The 22954-nt window shown below is 43.9% G+C and overlaps 1 protein-coding gene across 1 annotated transcript; it reads left to right on the top strand.

Moving 5' to 3' along the window:
* Window positions 1-9813: 9813 nt before the first annotated feature.
* On the top strand, window positions 9814-10899 carry LOC138658151 (olfactory receptor 5AP2-like). The gene has a single exon (XM_069745686.1). It carries the CDS (start codon window positions 9877-9879, stop codon window positions 10822-10824), a length of 948 nt encoding a protein of 315 aa, XP_069601787.1. The 5' UTR covers window positions 9814-9876; the 3' UTR covers window positions 10825-10899.
* The last annotated feature ends 12055 nt before the right edge of the window (window positions 10900-22954 follow it).

The following is a 22954-nucleotide window of genomic DNA, read 5'->3' as shown; positions in this document are numbered from 1 at the left end:
ATGTGTACATATCTATTCTATTCTAACCTGTCAGTGTGATTTTACTATATGGGGTACATGAATTGCTGGCTCTTCAAAGGACATCGATGCGTAAAAATCGGACAGCACTCATATGGTTCGAGTGCTGTACGATTTTTTTTTTCTCACACCCATAAGGTTGCATGGGCGAGTCTCGGTGACATTCGCAGCATGCTACGATTTTACAAGCACGAAGAATACGCCAGAGAAAAAATATGGTGATGTGAGCTGTCCCATAGATTAACACTGGTCCGAATGCTATGCCATGTTTTCTCACATAGCACTCGTCCATATTCTACACTAGTGAGACCCTACTCCCATCATCCGACACCTGCTGCCGCTAATAACAGTGACAGCAGGAGCGGATGATGGGGTCCGTAGAGGTGGCAAGTGGGGTGATAGTTGTGGGGTTGATGTCACCTTTGTACTGTCATGTGACTTCAAGCCCAGAGGTTAGTAATGGAGAGGCGTCAATAAGACACCCCTATTACTAACCCCATAGTCACATTGTAAGAAAACACAGACACCTAGAAAAAATCCTTTAATGAAAGAATGACACGTTCTTCTGTTATAAAACTAAAATAAATAAACAACAATACACCATACTTGTCCGTCGTAGTGTCCCACGCCATAATCCATGTCTGGGGATAATTAGTTTTCAACCTGGACGGTGCCAAGATGCGACCGTCCAGGCTGAGAACCACTGGTGAATGAACTGCTGTGAGTGCAGCTTCAGTTACTAGCGGTGAAGTCACTGAGGCTCTGTTCCCAGCCGGGCTGAACTGCGGTGACCTCGGTGAGATCCCAGCTAGCACAGTGAGAAAGTTGCATGGCACAGAGGCGAGTTCACAGCAGTGAAATTCTCCCAGTAAACTTGCCTCTGCACCATGCAACTTTCTCACGGTGCTAGCAAGGATCTCACTGAGGTCATCGCAGTTCAGACCAGCTAGGAACGCAGCCTCAGTGACATCACCGCTAGTCGCTGAGGCTGCGCTCACAGCATCTCATTCACCAGTGGTGCTCAGCCTGTCAGAAACCACTTCACTTTTAGTCATGAGCTTGCAGCTCTCTGGAGCCCCCTTACCCTTTTGGCCAACGGTAAGGGTATTGGCAGAGGATAAGAAAATGAGCACATCTGCTCTAATTTTTGTTTATTCTTGCGGCACGTGATGTGACGGGATGTATATATACCACCGGTTCCTAGTAGGATCATATATATACCCTGATCCAGTCACCACCAAGTCCCCAACACCACATAAATATGAAAACTATGCTGCCACCACCGACCTCTTATAGGTGGATCGGTCACCCATTTGGTAATGTGAATTTGCACAGAGTACGTGGCAGATCGCTCATAGAGCAAGTAGAACGAAGATAGCAAATTTGTAAGTTTACCCCAGAAAAAAATGGCAGTGTTTACAAAAGATATAAATGATATTACAAAAGAGACAAAATACAAGTATGTACAAACAGTTATGAAATAAAAGGGATAAAAATACGAAACTTTCTAAATCTCAGTCACAGGTATGAGGTGTCGATAAAGGGGAGGAGAGATCCCAAAGAAATGATCCAGTACCACAGCATGGTGTTTAGCTGTCTCTCCTGACTCTAAATGAATGCCAAAGATGGATTATCTTGTTTTATGCTTCGGCCATAAAACTAAGAACTCCCACCTTGCTGACCTCATATATGGGCTGTTTTCTGGGACGTCCACCTATTTTGGAAAGTTATCAATAACTTTTTTTCTTCATATCTTTGGCCGGGAAGCTCGCAGGCCAACGATATCGGCATTATTTTTTCCCTGTGGTTTTACCATTCTTTAGAGTCCAAACTCGGTATGTCTGAGATTTTCTGGTGGGTACAAATTAATTTCACAAGTTTCTGATGGCCCTAAATGCCGCAAAACATGCCTTGCATAACCCCCAAGTGCCCAGATCCTGCAAATCTAATTGTCATGTGTCTGGGATTAATGTGTATTATTGAATTTGACTGAGTGTTTGGCTTATAAGACAAAGAGGTTTTTGGAGGGAAAGAATGCATTCAGCTCTGCTAGTGGCAGGCAATAAAACTCACATTCCAAAGCTGACCATCTGCCTGAAGGGAGGGGAAATGGAAATCCACAGAGGTGGAGAGGGGCTGCATGAAGGATTTGGTCCTACAGAAACCAATGATGGGAGGAGTAGTAGGCCAGTTCTGCTTGTGTCCCCAGATAATGGAAAGTAATTCACATTTTTCTGACACCTCCCCTTTTAGACTGCGCTACGGAGACAGGACCTCTCGGTACTACTCCAGGTGCATCTCTGCAGGCTCTCCCCACTGGGATAACACATCTGCATTGCCATGCTCGCTTCCTTTTCTGTGTTAAACGGTAAAATTGTACTGCTGGAGAGCGAAGCTCCAGCGTAACAACCTTCCATTGGTACAGGACATGGTGTGCAGGCAACTCAGGGGGTTGTGGTCGGTCACGACAGTGAAGGTGCTCCCGTACAAGGAGGGCTGCAAGCATTGCAGGACCCATACAATGGCCTGGCACTCCTTCTCTATGGTGGAATAGGCCACTTCCCTCGGCAGTAGCTTTTGGCTTAAGTACAACACGGGGTGCTATTGGTTCCCCGAGTCGACCTGGCTAAGCACAGCACCGAAACCAAACTCGCTGGTGTCGATCTGTACTAAGAATGGCCGACTGCAGTCGATCGCTCTTAGCACAGGGGAGCTGCTCAGGGCAGTCTTCAAAGCCTGAAAGGCCACCTCACAGTCATTTATTCAATCGACTATATGGGATAGGTTCCTGTTGGTGAGGTTCGTCAAGGGCTTTGCAAGACTACTATAGTGTTGTACAAAGTGCCTATATTACCCTGCAGTGCCCAAGAAGGAAATTACCTGTTTCTTGGTCTTGAGGTGGGCAAGCACATAATAGTGTCCACTTTCCCAGGCTCTGGCCTCAGAGTACCCCGCCTACCCAGTGCCACAGGTAGTGGACCTCGCTCATGCCCATCTAGCACTTTCACGGCTTGATGGTCAAGCCTGCTTGGTGAATGCACCCGAGCACCTTCCGCAGATGCTCAAGGTGATCCTCCCAGGTGGAACTGAAGACTGCAATGTCTTCCAGGTACGCCACCATGTGCCTCTCCAGTTCCTGGAGCAGGTCATTGACCATCCGCTGGAAAGTGGCAGGAGCATTCTTCATGCCAAAAGGCATGACCGTGGACTCGTACAGTCCAAAAGTGGTGATAAAGGCAGACTTTTCCTGTGCCTCGGGGCTCAGGGGAATCTGCTAATATCCGCGGCTCAGATCTATAATGGATAGATGGCTCACGCTAGCTAACCGCTCAAGCAGCTCCTCGATGTGTGGCACTGGGTGTGCATCGGAGGCCATTATGGCATTGCAGTCCACACAGAACTTGGTGGTCCAATCCTTCTTTGGCACCAGGACTACAGGTAAGGCCCACGCGCTCTTAGACTGTTTAATCACCCGCAACTTCAGCATCTCATCAATTTCCTGGCGCATGACATGCTGCACCTCGTCGGACATTTGGATGTCCACCTGATTGGGGTATGATTCCCGGTGTCCACTTTGTGGACCGCTACCTCAGTCCTATCGGGCATGTTGGTAAACACGGCCTGGAAGGATTTTAGTGTTGCTCGCAGCTAAGACCGCTGGTGTGCAGATAGCAACGCACTTATCTCTACATCCTCTATGGACCTGCCGGCCTTCACTTGGGCCAGCATGTCCAGGAGGGGGTCTTCCTTTCCATCCTCGGGCAGGTTGCAGACCGGTAGGACACAGACTCCACGTTCTTGATGAGCCTTCATCATATTAATGTGGAAGGCCTTTCGCCTACTGCGAGCATGGCCAAGAATGACCATGTAGGTGACTGGGTTGAGCTGTTTGTGTATGACACACGGGCCTTCCCAGGCTGCCTGAAGCTTGTCTTTTGGTACGGGGACCAGCAACCACACCTTTTGACCCACCTGGTAGGTCCGCTCTCTGGTGTTCTGGTCATACCAATGCTCCTGGTCAGCCTGGGCTTGCGCCATACTGTCATGCACCAACTGCATCAAGGTCTGTATCTTGTCACGGAGGGCCCAGCTCTTCCCAGGATTCCTTTACCAAACCTAGGGGTACCCGGACTCGCCAGCCACACAGGCACTCCAGGGGGGAGAACCCTATTGAGGCCTGCAGAACCTCTCGGTAAGCAAATAGCAGGTGTGGTAAGTACCACTCCCAGTCACGCCCCTAGGACTCAACCAGTATTTTTAGCATCTGTTTGAGGGTACTGTTGAATCGCTCACACAAACCATTGGTTTGGGGGTGATATGCGCTCGATATCAAATGCCTTACCTGCATTTTCTTAGAGAGAGCCTCCATTAAGCGAGACCTGAACTGAGTCCCCTGGTCGGTAAGCATCTCCCTGGGATTCCTACTCTAGAAAAGATGGCCAACAGGACATCTGCCACCTTATCCGCCCTAATTGAGGACAAAGGTTTTTGGAGGGAAAGAACACATTTAGCTCTGCTAGTGACAGGCAATAAAACACACATTCCAAAGTTGACCATCTGCCTCAAGGGGATGATGGGATGATGATGGGAGGAGTAGTAGGCCAGCTCTGCTTGCGTCCTCAGACAATGGAAAATAATTCATATTTTCCTGACACGCCTTTTCTGGGGCTGCAAAGTGCTGATGTTTTTAGCCTGGGGGGAAAGTATCTATGGCCCATTCCTAGGCTATTAATATCAGCCTTCAACAGTTTACATAGCCTTTGCTGGCTGTTATTTATAAGGAGACCCTACGTCATTTTTTAGGGTCCCCTATTTTAATAGCCAGTAAAGGTTAAGTATACAGCTGTGAGCTGATATTAATAGCCTGAGAAGCTCTATGGGTATTACCACTCATTTCTTTATACAGTGCATTGCCCACTCTAACATCAATGACAGCTTGAAGTCTTTTGTGGTAGTTGTGAATGAGGTTCTTTATTTTCTCAGATGGTAAAGCTGCCCACTCTTCTTGGCAAAAAGCCTCCAGTTCCTGTAAATTCCTTGGCTGTCTAGTATGAACTGCGCGCTTGAGATCTCCCCAGAGTGGCTCAATGATATTGAGGTCAGGAGACTGAGATGGCCACTCCAGAACCTTTACTTTGTTCTGCTGTAGCCAATGATAGGTCGACTGGGCCTTGTGTTTTGGATCGTTGTCATGTTGGAACGTCCACATATGTCCCATGTGCAGCTTCCAGGCTGATGAGTGCAAATTTGCCTCCTGTATTTGCTGATAATGTGCTGCATTCATCTTTCCTTCAACTTTGACCAAGTTTGCTGTGCCTTTTAATTCACAAATCCTCAAAACATCAGCGATCCACCTACATGCTTTACAGTAGGAATGGTGTTCCTTTCATCATAGGCCTTGTCAACCTCTCTCCAAATGTAACGTTTATGGTTTTGGTCAAAAAGTTCAATTTTGGTCTTATCACTCCAAATTACCTTATTCCAGAAGTTTTGAGGCCTGTCTTTGTGCTGTTTTGCGTATTGTAGGCGAGATACTTTGTGGCATTTGCGCACTAATGGCTTTCTTCTGGCGACTCGACCATGCAGCTCATTTTTCTTCAAATGCCTCCTTATTGTGTATCTTGAAACAGCCACACTGCTAGTTTTCAGAGAGTCCTGTATTTCAGATGATGTTATTTGTAGGTTTTTCTTTGCATCCCAAAATTTTTGTTGGCAGTTGTGAACAACATTTTTGTTGGTCTACCCGACCATGGTTTTGTTTATACAGAGCCCCTGATTTTCCATTTGTTAATCAGTTTGAATGCTGCTGACTAGCATTATCAATTTCTTGGATATCTTTTTGTACCCCTTTCCTGTTTTATACAGTTCAACTTCCTTTTCCCATAGATCCATTGACAATTCTTTTGCTTTCTTCATGACCCACAATCCAGAAATGTCAGTGGCTGAATGAAAGATGCAAGAGTCTGTCTGGATCCCAGAAACTCACTCAGCTTTTATGCACACACACTGATTAGAAGCAAACAGGTCACAGGTGAGGATATTACATTTAGTAGCCATTCAAACCCATTTGTGTAACTTCTGTGCATGCTATCAGGCCAAAATCACCAGGGTATGTGAACTTTTGATCAGGGTCATTTGGATGCTTTGGGTTGTCATTATGATTTAAAAAGAGAAAACACATTAGTTTGACAATAAATGGCTTCACTCAACCACTAACCATGGTGGAGAAAAAGTTTTGGTGTTACCATTCATATTCTCGGAAAAAAGGCCAAGAAAGCAAAGTTTCTGCTGGGGTATGTAAACTTTTGAGCACAACTGTATATAGCGTGAGGCCATGCCAAGCTCAGAGCAGTGAGTAAATGAGAAAGCCATGTAAGCAAATAAAGCCACAAGCTCCATGCTTGGACAGGACCACAAGTTCAAGAATGGTAAAGAAAACTGCTGCAATGATGCACTGCATCATATGCAATGAAGGCGTAGCACCACCTGGCAACAGAAGCAGAAGAAGTGAATACAGGTGTGGACTGGTAAAACAGCTATAGAACAACATTTGCGACATGCACACTTTGTGAGTTAGATAGTCGCATTCAAATGTTTGAATTTCACATAGTTTATTTTGTATTTTTGAACTACATTAAGAGTAATGAAAAACATGTACAGTATGTGCAATTCATATGCAGTATGACAGATTGCAGCGACACTCTATTAATGATTTATCTCTTTATTATTCGCAGACTATTACTCTCATCTTCTTCAGTGCTGCACTTATACAACACATTATTGTGTAGAGTATTTGTACAATGTTTTAGAGTTGTGAGCTCTAACATACTTTCACTATCCCAAAATCACCCTAAATTGGCTGTTGCATTCCATGCCTAGGCTTTTATACAGGCTATGACAGTCTCTCCTGATTTGCTGCACTTTACCATGTGATGTGATAGCTACAGATGCAATCTTCTGTAATATGTAAATAGGCAGTAGGGATTTTTTTGTTCATTTGAGCAAATCAAATTGCGAACTGTTCAAATTCTCTGGGATCTGCAAACTTCATGAAATTTGACGAATTCGATTCACACTGAAATAATTCGATCATCTCTAGTGGTCATACCAAATATTCATTTGATTTAGATTTCTCTTTTTTTTCTTCAGTTTTCATTTTGTTAATGATTACAAAAAGCTGTGAACACTTCTATTATTAAAATTCTAACTTTGCAGCATTGTTTCCATACCGGCCTAAAACTTTTACAAGCGACTAGAGACAAAATCATGCTAATAAAAAAAGATTAGACTAAAAGTAAGCTCAATTCTCTAATGTAGGAGAGCAATCGTCACAAGTCCCCCAGTGACATGTCTTTTATAAAATAGCTTCTAGCCATAGTAAGTGTGTGAGGGGTGAAGACCAGAATGCTGCTGCAGTCAGCATCAACTGACACGTATGTACCTTAGGGGTCGAGAGCCCAAATACACATAACACAAGCAGTGCGCCGTACTGCTGTACGTGTGTGTGTGTGTGTGTATATATATATATATATATATATATATATATATGTATACACTCTGGTACTGTAGTGATGTGACTCCAAGACACCTCAAAGCCCTTTGATACTGTTTGTATAGTAGATTTCAGTTTCTGAAAATTGGACACATCGTAAGCAAACTGCTATTGAAATTGTTGGCTCCGGTTTGCAATACCAGAGAACATAAAAATCCTCCATCTTTTACACTAAAAATGTAATAGCTTTACCAATATTAATGTATAGTATTTGTCTACAGAAATGTGACATATCTAACTGTACGAACCTGAACCTAACGCTTTGGAGCCAGTCACACTATCAGTATTTGGTCAGTATTTTACCTCAGTATTTATAAGCCAAAAAAAGGAGTGGAAGAAACAGAGGAAAAGTATAATAGAAACATATGCACCACTTCTGTATTTATCACCCACTGCTGGTGTTGGCTCACAAATACTGATGTAAAATACTGACCAAATACAGATTAGTGTGATCGTGGCCTTATAGAGACATGCTTCATAGACTTCATTAAGTTACTGATATAAAGTGCTTCATTCAGCATCATCAGCATGCTGTAACACAAGCTAAGTGTCCTCGGTGCTGCAGAACATATTTGTGGAAATGTGAGCTCAGCTTGGTCTTTATAAATGCATAAAGTGACATGTAGGGTTTGTATGCATAGAATGTATAAAGGCTGATGCTCAATTTTAGGTCTCGTTCCCACTTGCGTATAGACTCGTCAAGTGCAATGAGAGAAAAAAATAGAATTGCACTGGCACCAATGTTATACAATGAGTCTTTGTATTTTTACAGACCATCAGTACGGACCATCAGTATATGGATCATCAGTATATAGACCATCAGTACGGACCATCAGTATACGGATCATCAGTATACAGACAACCAGTATACGGATCATCAGTATATGGACCATCAGCATACGGACTGTCAGTATACGGACCATCAGTATACGGAAAATCAGTATACAGACCATCAGTATACAGACCATCAGTATACGGACCATCAGTATACGGACCATCAGTATACAGACCATCAGTATACGGACCTACAGTATACGGGTCATCAGTATACGCACTATCAGTATACGGACCATCAGTATACAGACCACCAGTATATGAGCCATCAGTATACAGACCACCAGTATACGGACCATCAGTATACGGACCACCAGTTTACAGACCACCAGTATACAGGCCATCAGTATACAGACCACCAGTATATTGACCATCAGTATACGGACCATCAGTATACAGACGACCAGTTTACGGATCACCAGTATATGGACCATCTGTATACAGTATCAGTATAGCATAAGATTTTTCCGGGTACATTGCAATTCTGTAACATAAGTGGTGCCTCTGCGGCCGTCACACAGGTGATAATTATACTTATTGTATTTATACCACTGACCATTGTCGGTATTATCTCTCTTCAGCCTCTTTATTATTATTTTTGTCACTCAGGCTCGATCCTCATCGGTTTCATGGTTATGTCCCCATGATTGGCTGTATATATAATTTCATCAGCAGCAATTGTCTGCAAATTTTCTTGAGTGACATGTTTATATTTAGCCATTTGGGGTTTTCTGCAGTTATGTTCATGATAAGAATGTCCCCATGTCTCATTTTTTTCTTTGATACGCATTTTCTCTGGTATCTTAGAGGTGTTTATTAATTAATCTTGCAGGATTCTCAGTCCACAAATACCTACTACTGATTGGTGATCTAGCCTTCCTGCCTGTCGAAAATGAGTCACATACATCTATGCAAAGTGGCTGTCTTTATTCTTTAAGTACCTTGTGTGGTATATGCCTATGTATGATATTCTCCATTTTAAGTGTTATTCTTTTGATCTATGTCTTTGGAATTGTCTAATAAAATATATATTTTTATACATTTTTTGTCTATCGCTCCCATACTGTTATAGTATTTCCCTTACTGAAGAGTGCAGGACCCTTTATCTTGGTCTATTAATATCTCTGTAGCATAGGAAACTGTAGATGGTCCTGTAAAAGATTAATAAGTGTTGAGTAAAAAAATATGATACGGCTGACAAGTGAGAAAAAATCCTCCTGCTCTCCTGGATGAGATTGGGACCGATTATTTACATGCAAGTGGGAACGAGGCCTTACTCTACAGGTACAAAAGGTACAAAATAAAACGTTAAAATTGGAAGGTGTCTGATCTGAAATGTTTAATGCCCTTTACTATTAATTGTCACTTTATCATAATTGTGCTATTACAGTGATTGATTTAAGAACATGTAAATTGTTCCTCTAGTTAGAAATGTGGGATCGCAATGGCTCGAAGTCTCTATTCTAACGAAAATGGGGCATAAGAACAGAACTATAGTGACTGAGTTCACATTTGCCGGGTTAACAGAAAGCTCTGATCTGAGATCCGCTTTGTTTGCCCTGTTCTTCATCATATATTTCTTGACTTTGCTTCAAAACTCGGCGCTGATCACTCTAATCACTCACGATGCCCAACTTTGTAGCCCTATGTATGCTTTTTTGAAGCAGTTATCATTTATTGATATTTGTTACTCTTCCTCTGTCACAATCCGGATGTTAGTGGATTTTGTATTAGATGAAAGTCGGATTTCAGTAGCCGGATGCAGCCTACAGATGCTGTCTTATGCCGGGTTCGGAGGCAGTGAATGTTTTCTGTTGGCAGCAATGTCCTATGATCGTTATGTGGCAATTTGCCACCCACTGACGTATATACAAATAATTAACAGGCAAACGTTGCTAAGCCTTCTCTTACTGTCCTATATTGGAGGATTCTCCAATGGCTTTGTTCAGACTGGCTTCTCGTTTTTCCATTTGGACTTTTGTGAAAATCCTCAGGCCATCCACCATTTTTACTGCGATGTCATAGCACTGATTGAGACTTCTTGTGGGGACACGAGGCTTAATGAAATGATACTCTTTTCCTTAGTGGGGTTTATTGAGCTCACGTCTCTATTTGTAATCTTAGTATCTTACTCGTGCATATTACTCGCTGTCCTGCAAATACGTTCCTCTAATGGGCAGGGAAAGGCCTTTTCTACTTGCGCTTCTCATTTGACAGTTGTGACTTTATTTTATGGAACTATTATTTTTATGTATCTGAGACCTTCAAGCACTTACAGCCCAGAACAAGATAAGGTTATTGCTGTGTTTTATACAGTAATTATTCCGTTCCTCAACCCTTTAATATACAGCCTGAGGAATCGAGAGGTAAAGAATTCTGCCAGAAAGTTTGGGAACAGCATCATAGGAAATACTAGATGACGATAAATCATCCATCTTCACAACATTTTACACAATTTTAAGGATTACATTTTTGTTTATTGATTTTTATCCAATGTCTTGTAACTTTATATCATGTATTGTGTTTTTGCATGCAGAATAAAAGTAGCAAATATTCGTTAGATAATTGCCAAAAAAGTCTAGATTCAGATATGGCCATTTAGTATAAGTCCATTGGACAATAACTCAGATGTGCATTTAAAGGGGTTTTACACTTTTTTCGTTTATTCTCTCTATTGGCCCCAGTGCTGTGCAAAAATAATAAAATCATATAGCACTCAGCCTACCCTGGTCAAGAGTCTGGCTCTCTGCCACTATTCTTGTCTTTGTGTATTGGCTGCAATGGTGACATCATGACTACAACACACATCACCACTGCAGCCAATCACTAAGTTCAGTGGCTCAGCCAATGTAGACGACATACAATCTGATTTTATTATTTTAACACAGTGCCGGTTAAAAAGGGCCAGAAACTTAAAAGTGGACAACCCCTAAGGAAGCGACATCGATGCGAAATGCGCGTTGGGGAATGTGGCCGCAGTCCAGACACTTTGGGTAAATACTGTTTCTAATAAACTGCTTTTTATAATATGCACTGTGTACAATGTGAGTTTTTCTGCTATTCAACAGACACTAAACTATGGTCCCACTATATGGGTACAATATATATGTTATGGGGCAGTAAAGTGCATCATTTCAGCTGAGGGCCATCATTGTACTGATTCATTTTTTTCACATGAACGTATAACATTAAAAGAACTCTCATTTGTTCAATTTACAATTTCTCATGTCCTGACCTATTCTTCGGCCTCTTTACCTAGGGATCTAATCATATATGTACCCATAATATTTATACACTGTTAATTGCACACTTTGATTATAACTTTGTGTAAAAATACAATTTTGTAATAATATTTTAGCACATTTGACTCTCGTTCTTGTAAATTATATTATGATGAGTCACTAATGCATGGATACATCTATCATGTGGTACTGGTATTCTTATAAAACCCTTTAATTATCTTGCCTGCTCATCTACTGTGGGGAAAAAAAGCTTTTAGTCAGTGACCAATTCTGCAAGTTCTCCCACTTAACAAGATGAGAGAGGCCTGTAATTGACATCATAGGTAGACCACAACTATGAGAGTCAAAATGAGAAAACAAATGCAGAAAATCACCTTTGGCAAGATTTATTTTGCAAATTATGGTGGAAAATAAGTATTTGGTCACCTAAAAACATGCAAGATTTCTGGCTCTCACAGACCTGTAACTTCTTCTTTAACCCCTTAATCCCATATGATGTACTATCCCGTCGAGGTGGGGTGGGCCTTAATTCCCACCGACGGGATAGTACGTCATAGTGATCGGCCGCGCTCCCGGGGGGAGCGCGGCCGATCGCGGCCGGGTGTCAGCTGACATCCGGCACTATGTGCCAGGAGCGGTCATGGACCGCTCCCGGCACATTAACCCCCGGCACACTGCGATCAAACATGATCGCAGTGTACCTGTGGTACAGGGAAGCATCGCGCAGGGAGGGGGCTCCCTGCGGGCTTCCCTGAGACGATCGGTACAAGGTGATGTACTCACCTTGTACCGAGCGTCTTCTCCCTGCAGTCCCCAGATCCAAAATGGCCGCGGGGCTGCATCCGGGTCCTGCAGGGAGTACTTCTGGGTCGACTGCAGGCGCTGGTAAGCCAGTCTAAGCCTGCAGCGATGTGAGTGAGATCGCTGATCTAACAGAGTGCTATGCAAACTGTCAGATCGGTGATCTGTGATGTCCCCCCCTGGGACAAAGTAAAAAAGTAAAAAAAAAATTTCCACATGTGTAAAAAAAAAATAAAAAAAAAACCTAAATAAATAAAAAAAAAAAATATTTTTCCCATAAATACATTTCTTTATCTAAAAAAAACAAACAAACAATAAAAGTACACATATTTAGTATTGCCACGTCCGTAATGACCCAACCAATAAAACTGTCCCACTAGTTAACCCCTTCAGTGAACACCGTAAGAAAAAAAAAAAACGAGCCAAACAACAATGCTTTATTATCATACCGCCAAACAAAAAGTGGAATAGCACATGATCAAAAAGACGGATATAAAAATCCATAGTACTGCTGAAAACGTCACCTTGTCCCGCAAAAAAGGAGCTGCCACACAGCATCATAAGCAAAAAAATAAAAAAGTTATAGTCCGCAGAATAAAGCGATGCCAAAATAATTATTTTTTCTATTAAATAGCTTTTATCGTATAAAACCGCCAAAACATAAAAAAATGATATAAATGAGATATCACTGTAATCGTACTGACCTGACGAATAAAACTGCTTTATCAATGTTACCAAACACGGAACGATATAAACGCCTTCCCCAAAAGAAATTCATGAATAGCTGGTTTTTGGTCATTCTGCCTCACAAAAATCGGAATAAAAAGTGATCAAAAACTGTCACGTGTCCGAAAATGTTACCAATAAAAACGTCAACTCGTCCCGCAAAAAACAAGACCTCAGTTGACTCTGTGGACCAAAATATGGAAAAATTATAGGTCTCAAAATGTGGAGATGCAAAAACTTTTTTGCTATAAAAAAGCGTCTTTCAGTGTGTGACAGCTGCCAATCATAAAAATCTGCTATGAAAAACGCTATAAAAGTACATCAAACCCCCCTTCATCACCCCCTTAGTTAGGGAAAAATAATAAAATTATTTATTTCCATTTTCCTATTAGGGCTAGGGTTAGGGCTAGGGTTAGGGCTAGGGTTGGGGCTAGGGTTGGGGCTAGGGTTAGGGCTAGGGTTAGGGCTAGGGTTGGGGCTAAAGTTAGGGTTAGGGTTTGGATTACATTTATGGTTGGGATTAGGGTTGGGATTTGAATTAGGGGTGTGTCAGGGTTAGGGGTGTGGTTAGGGTTACCGTTGGGATTGGCGTTAGGGGTGTTATTGGATTAGGGTTTCAGGTAGAATTGGGGAGTTTCCACTGTTTAGGCACATCAGGGGCTCTTCAAACGCGACATGGCGTCTGATCTCAATTCCAGCCAATTCTGCGTTGAAAAAGTAAAACAGTGCTCCTTCCCTTCCGAGCTCTCCGGTGCGCCCAAACAGGGGTTTACCCCAACATATGGGGTATCAGCGTACTCGGGACAAATTGGACAACAACTTTTGGGGTCCAAGTTCTTTTGTTATCCTTGGGAAAATAAAAATTTGGGGGGCTAAAAATCATTTTTGTGTGAAAAATAAGATTTTTTTATTTTCACGGCTCTGCGTTGTAAACTGCAGTGAAACACTTGGGGGTTCAAAGTTCTCACAACACATCTAGGTAAGTTCCTTGGGAGGTCTAGTTTTCAATATGGGGTCACTTGTGGGGGGTTTCTACTGTTTGGGTACATCAGGGGCTCTGCAAATGCAATGTGACGCCTGTAGACCAATCCATCTAAATCTGCTTTCCAAATGGCGCTCCTTCCCTTCCGAGCTCTGCCATGCGCCCAAACAGTGGTTCCCCCGCACATATGGGGTATCAGCGTACTCAGAAAAAATTGGAAAACAACTTTTGCGGTCCAATTTATCCTGTTACCCTTGTGAAAATACAAAACTGGGGGCTAAAAAATCATTTTTGTGAAAAAAAAGAATTTTTATTTTCACGGCTCTGCGTTATAAACTGTAGTGAAATACTTGGGGGTTCAAAGTTCTCACAACACATCTAGATAAGTTCCTTGGGAGGTCTAGTTTCCGATATGGGGTCACTTGTGGGGGGTTTGTACTGTTTGGGTACATCAGGGGCTCTGCAAATGCAACGTGACGCCTGCAGACCAATCCATCTAAGTCTGTATTCCAAATAGCGCTCCTTCCCTTCCAAGCTCTGCCACGTGCCCAAACAGTGGTTCCCCCCACATATGGGGTATCAGCATACTCAGGACAAATTGGACAACAACTTTTGGGGTCCAATTTATCCTGTTACCCTTGTGAAAATACAAAACTGGGGGCTAAAAAATCATTTTTGTGAAAAAAAAAAGAATTTTTATTTTCACGGCTCTGCGTTATAAACTGTAGTGAAACACTTGGAGGTTCAAAGTTCTCACAACACATCTAGGTAAGTTCCTTGGGAGGTCTAGTTTCCAATATAGGGTCACTTGTGGGGGGTTTTAATGTTTAGGCACATCAGGGGCTCTCCAAACGCAACATGGCGTCCCATCTTAATTCCAGTCAATTTTGCATTGAAAAGTCAAATGGCGCTCCTTCCTTTTCGAGCTCTGCCATGCGCCCAAACAATGGTTTACACCCACATATGGGGTATCAGCGTACTCAGGACAAATTGCGCAACAACTTTAGTGGTCTAATTTCTTCTCTTACCCTTGGGAAAATAAAAAATTGGGGGCGAAAAGATCATTTTTGTGAAAAAATATGATTTTTTATTTTTACGGCTCTGCATTATAAACTTCTATGAAGCACTTGTTGGGTCAAAGTGCTCACCACACATCTAGATAAGTTCCTTAAGGGGTCTACTTTCCAAAATGGTGTCACTTGTGGGGGGTTTCAATGTTTGGGCACATCAGGGGCTCTCCAAACGCATCATGGCGTCCCATCTCAATTCCAGTCAATTTTGCATTGAAAAGTCAAATGGCGCTCCTTCCCTTCCGAGCTCTGCCATGCGCCCAAACAATGGTGTACACCCACATATGGGGTATCAGCGTACTCAGGACAAATTGCACAACAACTTTTGTGGTCTAATTTCTTCTCTTACCCTTGGGAAAATAAAAAATTGGGGGCAAAAATATCATTTTTGTGAAAAAATATGATTTTTTATTTTTACGGCTCTGCATTATAAACTTCTATGAAGCACTTGGTGGGTCAAAGTGCTCACCACACATCTAGATAAGTTCCTTAAGGGGTCTACTTTCCAAAATGGTGTCACTTGTGGGGGGTTTCAATGTTTAGGCACAAACAGGTATCAATATAAAAGACACCTGTCCACAACCTCAAGCAGTCACACTCCAAACTCCACTATGGTGAAGACCAAAGAGCTGTCAAAGGACACCAGAAACAAAATTGTAGCCCTGCACCAGGCTGGGAAGACTGAACCTGCAATAGGCAAACAGCTTGGTGTGATAAAATCAACTATGGGAGCAATAATAAGAAAATGGCAGACATACAAGACCATTGATAATCTCCCTCGATCTGGGGCTCCACGCAAGATCTAGCCCCGTGGGGCCAAAATGATCACAAGAACCGTGAGCAAAAATCCCAGAACCACACGGGGAGACCTAGTGAATGACCTGCATAGAGCTGGGACCACCATAACAAAGGCTACCATCAGTAACACACTACATCGCCAGGGACTCAGATTTTGCAGTGCTAGACGTGTCCCCCTTAGTGATGAGCGAACGTGCTCACGACTACTCGTTACTCGCCCGAGTATCAGTGTACTCGGTGTACTCGCTGAGCACCAAGCATTTCCGGGATTATTCGGCGGTAACTGCAGTCTCCACCCAGCGCTTTTGGCGGACTTTAGAGACACAATCACGCTGCAGGGATTGTCTGCCAGGCCATGAAACGCCGCAGCCATCTTTGTTGTGGTCGTGCAGTGATTGGCTTGGCCGCACAGCATCATCCCGAGTATAATAGACCTGACGCCGCCCTGCTCACCGCATTCTTCTTCGGACTTAGCTAGCGTAGGGAGAGGTGCTGCCGAGAAAGGGTCAGAATCATGCTTTTAATAGTTAGTGTAGGTCTGCATCTGTTAATTCCACAACTCCTGAGAAACCAACAGTCCTTTTTAGGGTAATTCGTGGGTCTGGATATCGCAGCGCTAGGTAGTCAGGGCACAGCATATCCACATCAGTGCAAGGCCTGCAGGCACTGTATTTGCGTACATAGCTCCCACTGCATCCCTCCTAAAGCTCCATAACTGTCTGCTGCTGCAGCTTATTTACTATATACCTAGTTGCAGTTTTCTTTTTTTTTTCTTTTTTCTAAAAATTCCCCCCCCCCCCAAAAAAAATACAGTCTGTTATGTCAGACTAAGTCCTGGTGCATCTGTAGAAAGAAAAATCATAGTTTGTCAGGCCTACGTAGCATAGTGTTCCTCTACTATTTTTTTTTTTGTTTATAAATTCACCCAAAAGCTCTCCCCCCCAAAAAAATTAATAAAGTCTGTTATGTCAGGCTGAGTCCTGGTGTTTTTTTAAAATCGTATTTCCGCAGTAGCATAGTTCTGTGTGGTAGCCTTGTGCCACTCTTTTTTTTTTTTTTTTTTTTTTAAATTGACCAAAAAACAAAAAAGGGCTCATATATCGTCGTGGTCCAAGTTTGGGCATTTTAGGCCGGTTTTCCACTGTTTTTGCTGTCTGTGACTCTACTTATGTACAGCACTATTTTGCAGACCCCCCAAAAAATACAGGCCACATATTTGGCAGTGTGGTATTTCCGTGACAGGCCTCATATATCTGCATGCTCCAAGTTTGGGCATTGTAGGCCAGTTTCCAACTGTTTTTGCTGTCTGTGACTCTACTTATATACAGCACTATTTTGCATTTATATATATCATTTAGCTCCAAATAAATACATTTGTGTTGAGCTTTAGAAATAGTGCAGTAGTCTAATTAAAATGGGCAAGGGGCAAGGGACGGGAAGTGGACGTGATGCTGATGGTGCATGCAGAGGCCGAGGCCGTGGCTAAGGTGAAAGTGAGCCACAACAAAGACCCACATCTTCTCGCTCGACCTTCCTGTCCCAGTTTCTAGGGGACCGCAGCACACCACTATTGAAGCCAGAGCAGTGTGAAACAGTTGTTGGATAGCGGATAATGCTTCAAGTCACTTAGCCACCACCATCATCATGTCTTCCACACGGTCAAGTCTGAGTAGCCATGAGTGTGGCCCGGATATTCCACACCCTGACCCTCCTTCCACCCACCATGCCAAGTGCCCTGAGCCAACTGATTCCACAGTTGGACACTCCGAAGAGCTATTCAGTTTTCCATTTCAAGATCCTGGTCAACTTGAAGAGGTGCCAGATGAGATCACATGTAGCGATGCCCAAAGCTTTGACCAGCCACGGTCACACGAAAGCGATGGTGGGAAAGTGTGACAAGAGGTGGATGATGATGAGACACAATTGCCAGAAAGTCAGGAGGAGGAGCAGGGTGTGGATGTGGAAGACCAGGTGGTGGATGACATAGTGACTGATCCAACCTGACAGGAGGACATGCAGAGCGAGAACAGCAGCACACATGGCGAAGGAGGCATATCCCCCTAATAGGCAGGAAGAAGCAGTGTGGTGGCCACAGACAGAAGGCGTGCAACCGTTCCCCATAACACCAACACCTCCTTCGCCATGTAAAGCAGTTAATACAAGAGAAGATAGTATTCTGCTACAGATGGATCTGGATAAGTTGGAAACTTGGGCTGAAAGGTGGCAGATGAGGTTTAACAATGATAAATGTAAGGTTATACACATAGGAAGAAGGAATCAATATCACCATTACACACTGAACGGGAAACCACTGGGTAAATCTGACAGGGAGAAGGACTTGGGGATCCTAGTTAATGATAAACTTACCTGGAGCAGCCAGTGCCAGGCAGCAGCTGCCAAGGCAAACAGGATCATGGGGTGCATTAAAAGAGGTCTGGATACACATGATGAGAGCATTATACTGCCTCTGTACAAATCCCTAGTTAGACCGCACATGGAGTACTGTGTCCAGTTTTGGGCACCGGTGCTCAGGAAGGATATAATGGAACTAGAGAGAGTACAAAGGATGGCAACAAAATTAATAAAGGGGATGGGAGAACTACAATACCCAGATAGATTAGCGAAATTAGGATTATTTAGTCTAGAAAAAAGATGACTGAGGGGCGATCTAATAACCATGTATAAGTATATGAGGGGACAATACAAATATCTCGCTGAGGATCTGTTTATACCAAGGAAGGTGACGGGCACAAGGGGGCATTCTTTGCGTCTGGAGGAGAGAAGGTTTTTCCACCAACATAGAAGAGGCTTCTTTACTGTTAGGGCAGTGAGAATCTGGAATTGCTTGCCTGAGGAGGTGGTGATGGCAAACTCAGTCGAGGGGTTCAAGAGAGGCCTGGATGTCTTCCTGGAGCAGAACAATATTGTATCATACAATTATTAGGTTCTATAGAAGGACGTAGATCTGGGGATTTATTATGATGGAATATAGGTTGAACTGGATGGACAAATGTCTTTTTTCGGCCTTACTTACTAACTATGTTAACACGAGGGAAGTTGCCATTCCAACTGTTAGATCTTCCCGAGTATGGTAATTTTTTAAAGACTCTGCCGATAACCCCAAACAGGCCATTTGCAGCAGCTGCCATGTCCGCATCAGCAGGGGTAGCAAAACAACCAGCCTGACCTCCACCAGCATGATTAGGCACATGGCAGCAAAGTACCTGACTTTGTGGGCCGAACCCCAGGCTCCAAGAACACTGTTCTTCCACTGTTTTGCGTAGAAGGCGAAGCCAATCCCCAGTCCACCGTGCATGTGAAGATGCCTCTAGCCCTGCACCTGTTGTTACCCACAGTCAAGCAGCACCATCATCAAGCCCGTCCACGTCCTTGTCCCAGAACAGCCTTCGGTTGTCTATACCCCAGTCTTTGGAACACAAGCGGAAATACCCAGCCAACGCCCCACTGGCCACAGTCCAAAATTGTAACATTACTCTTCTGCTTGCACTAGAAATGCTGCCTTTTAGGCTAGTTGAGATGGAAGCTTTCTGCAACCTGTTGGCGGCGGCTGTCCCAAGATACTCGGTCCCCAGTCGCCACTATTTCTCCCGGTGTGCCGTACCGGCATTACACCAGCATGTGTCCCACAACATTACCCGTGCCCTCAAAAATGCTGTTACAGGGAAAGTCCACCTAACCAAGGACATGGGCAGGGACAGTACATCTCACTGATGGCACACTGGGTTAACATAGTGGAAGCTGGGACCTTGGGATGGAACACATCCTCCCCACACTGAGGATTGCTGGCCCTACCTCAGTCAGGGTTTCCCCAACAGTCTACAGCTCCTGCACCTCCTCCTCCATCTCTGAAAGCAACACATCAGTCAGAAGCTGGAAGCACTGCAGCACTGCCTCAGCCAAGCGGAAACAGGCTGTGCTGAAGCTAATCTGCATAGGTGACAAACCGCACAATGCAGAAGAGTTGAGGACAGTGCTGAAAGAGAGGTCAGATATTTTGATGACACCGCTGAACCTAAAGCCAGGCATGGTCGTGTGTCACAATGGCCGGAACCTGGTGGCGGCTCTAAGGCAAGGTAAGCTCACACACATACCTTGCTTGGCCCATGTGCTTAACCTCGTGGTTCAACGTTTTCTGAAAAGCTACCCGAAGCTGCAAGATCTGCTAGTGAATCGTCCCTGGACAGAGGCATGGGTGCTGTTTAGTGTTGAGCATTCCGATACCGCAAGTATCGGGTATCGGCCGATATTTGCGGTATCGGAATTCCGATACCGAGATCCGATATTTTTGTGATATCGGGTATCGGTATCGAATCAATAGGGATGTGGAAAATAAAGAATTAAAATAAAAAATATTGATATGCTCACCTCTCCGGCGGCCCCTGGACTTCACGCTGCTATCCGGGAGGCTTCTTTGTTTAAAAAGCGCGCCTTTCGGACCGGTGAATGACATCCCGGCTTCTGATTGGTCGCGTGCCGCCCATGTGACCGGCACGCGACCAATCAGAGGCCGCGACGTCATTCGCAGGTCCTCAATTCCTAGAATTAGCAGTTTTGTGAATGAGAATGACGTCGCGGCTTCTCATTGGCCGCGTGCCGCCCATGTGACCGCGACGTCATTCTCATTCACAAAACTGCTAATTCTAGGAATTGAGGACCTGCGAATGACGTCGCGGCCTCTGATTGGTCGCGTGCCGGTCACATGGGCGGCACGCGACCAATCAGAAGCCGAGACGTCATTCACAGGTCCGAAAGGCGCGCTTTTTAAACAAAGAAGCCTCCCGGTTAGCAGTGTGAAGTCCAGGGGCCGCCGGAGAGGTGAGCATATCAATATTTTTTATTTTAATTCTTTATTTTACACATCCCTATGGATCCCAGGGCCTGAAGGAGAGTTTCCTCTCCTTCAGACCCTGGGAACCATGAGAATACCTTCCGATACTTGATGTCCCATTGACTTGTATTGGTATCGGATATCGGTATCGGCGATATCCGATATTTTTCGGGTATCGGCCGATACTATCCGATACCGATACTTTCAAGTATCGGACGGTATCGCTCAACACTAGTGCTGTTACAAGAAATGTAATGTTTGGGAAGATGCTGAGGGAGTACCTTGCAGATCGTACAAACGTCCTCCGGGATTCCTCTGTGCCTTTTAAATATTGGGTATCCAAGCTGGACACGTGGCATGAACTGGCTCTCTACGCCTTGGAGATCCTGGCCTGCCCTGCTGCTAGCATTCTGTCAGAGCGGGTTTTTAGTGCCATTGGTGAATTATAACAGATAAGCGCATCCGCCTGTCAACTCAAAATGCTGACAGGCTGACTCTTATCAAAATGAACAAGGGCTGGATTGGGAAAGACTTGTGTACACCACCAAGTGAAAACAGCGAAACATAACCTCAAATAAATTCTCTGTTTTGGGGAGGTGTATTCTCATGCATCTCTTCACAACCACACATGGGTATACGCTTCCAGATTTGGTCTGTTTGTTGTTATCATTCTCCTTATCAGCCACAATCAGTAGAGCACCAGAGTGAATGGATTCCGTGATGCCAAAGTCACAATTTTTTTTTGGCAAGGCTGTAACTATTATGCCCGTAACTAATTGGAAACAAAAAAAAATGTTACCCACACAGTGGGAAATGTCATAAAAAAGAGATGTAAGTCTATTATTCCCATTTATTCTAATATTTTCCATTTTCCCAATCCCTGGACAGTCCTCTAATGAGGCAGTGTATACCTCAACAATAGAAAATTATTCAAAGACTTTTATATTATACTAGATGGTGGCCCGATTCTAATGCATCGGGTATTCTAGAATATGCATGTCCACGTAGTGTATTGCCCAGCCACGTAGTATATTGCCCAGCGACGTAGTATATTGTCCAGCGACGTAGTATACAGCACAGAGCCACGTAGTATATTGCCCAGCGATGTAGTATACAGCACAGAGCCACGTAGTATATTGCCCAGTCACATAGTATATTGCCCAGTTACGTAGTATATTGCCCAGTGACGTAGTATACAGCACAGAGCCACGTAGTATATTGCACAGCCCACGTAGTATATTGCCCAGTCACGTAGTATATTGCCCAGTCATGTAGTATATTGCGCAGCCACGTAGTATATTGCCCAGCGACGTAATATACAGCACAGAGCATATTGCCCAGCCACGTAGTATATTGCCCAGTGACGTAGTATACAGCACAGAGCCACATAGTATATTGCCCAGCGACGTAGTATACAGCACAGAGCCACGTAGTATATTGCCCAGTCACATAGTATATTGCCCAGTTACGTAGTATATTGCTTGCCCAGTGATGTAGTATACAGCACAGAGCCACGTATTATATTGCACAGCCCACGTAATATATTGCTCAGTCACATAGTATATTGCCCAGTCAGGTAGTATATTGCGCAGCGACGTAGTATACAGCACAGAGCATATTGCCCAGCCACGTAGTGTATTGCCCAGTTACGTAGTATATTGCTCAGTGACGTAGTATACAGCACAGAGCCACGTAGTATATTGACCAGCTACGTAGTATATTGCCCAGCCACATATGTCACAGGTTAAAAAATAAAAGATAAACATACTCACATTCTGATCCGAGGGCCCCTTGTAGTTCTGTCGGCAGCTTCCGGTCCCAGGGTGTGATGACGTCGCGGTCACATGACTGTGATGTCATGGCAGGTTCTTCTCGCGCAGGGCCTGTGATGTCGTCGCGGTCACATGACCGTGACATCATGGCAGGTCCTTCTCCCATACCATCGTTGGCACCGGAACTTGCCGCTTGCATGGAACAGTTACCGGAGCATGGCGAGGAGTGGGAAAGGCGGCGGAAGGTGAGTATACACTGATTTTTAATTTTTTGTATTATTTTTAACATTAGATCCTTTTACTATTGACG

The sequence above is a fragment of the Ranitomeya imitator genome, chromosome 1, assembly GCF_032444005.1.
Source record: "Ranitomeya imitator isolate aRanImi1 chromosome 1, aRanImi1.pri, whole genome shotgun sequence".
In the NCBI taxonomy this organism is placed as follows: Eukaryota; Metazoa; Chordata; class Amphibia; order Anura; family Dendrobatidae; genus Ranitomeya; species Ranitomeya imitator.
The sequence above is the reverse complement of the archived record's forward strand: the minus strand, read 5'-3'. Positions and strand labels throughout refer to the sequence as shown.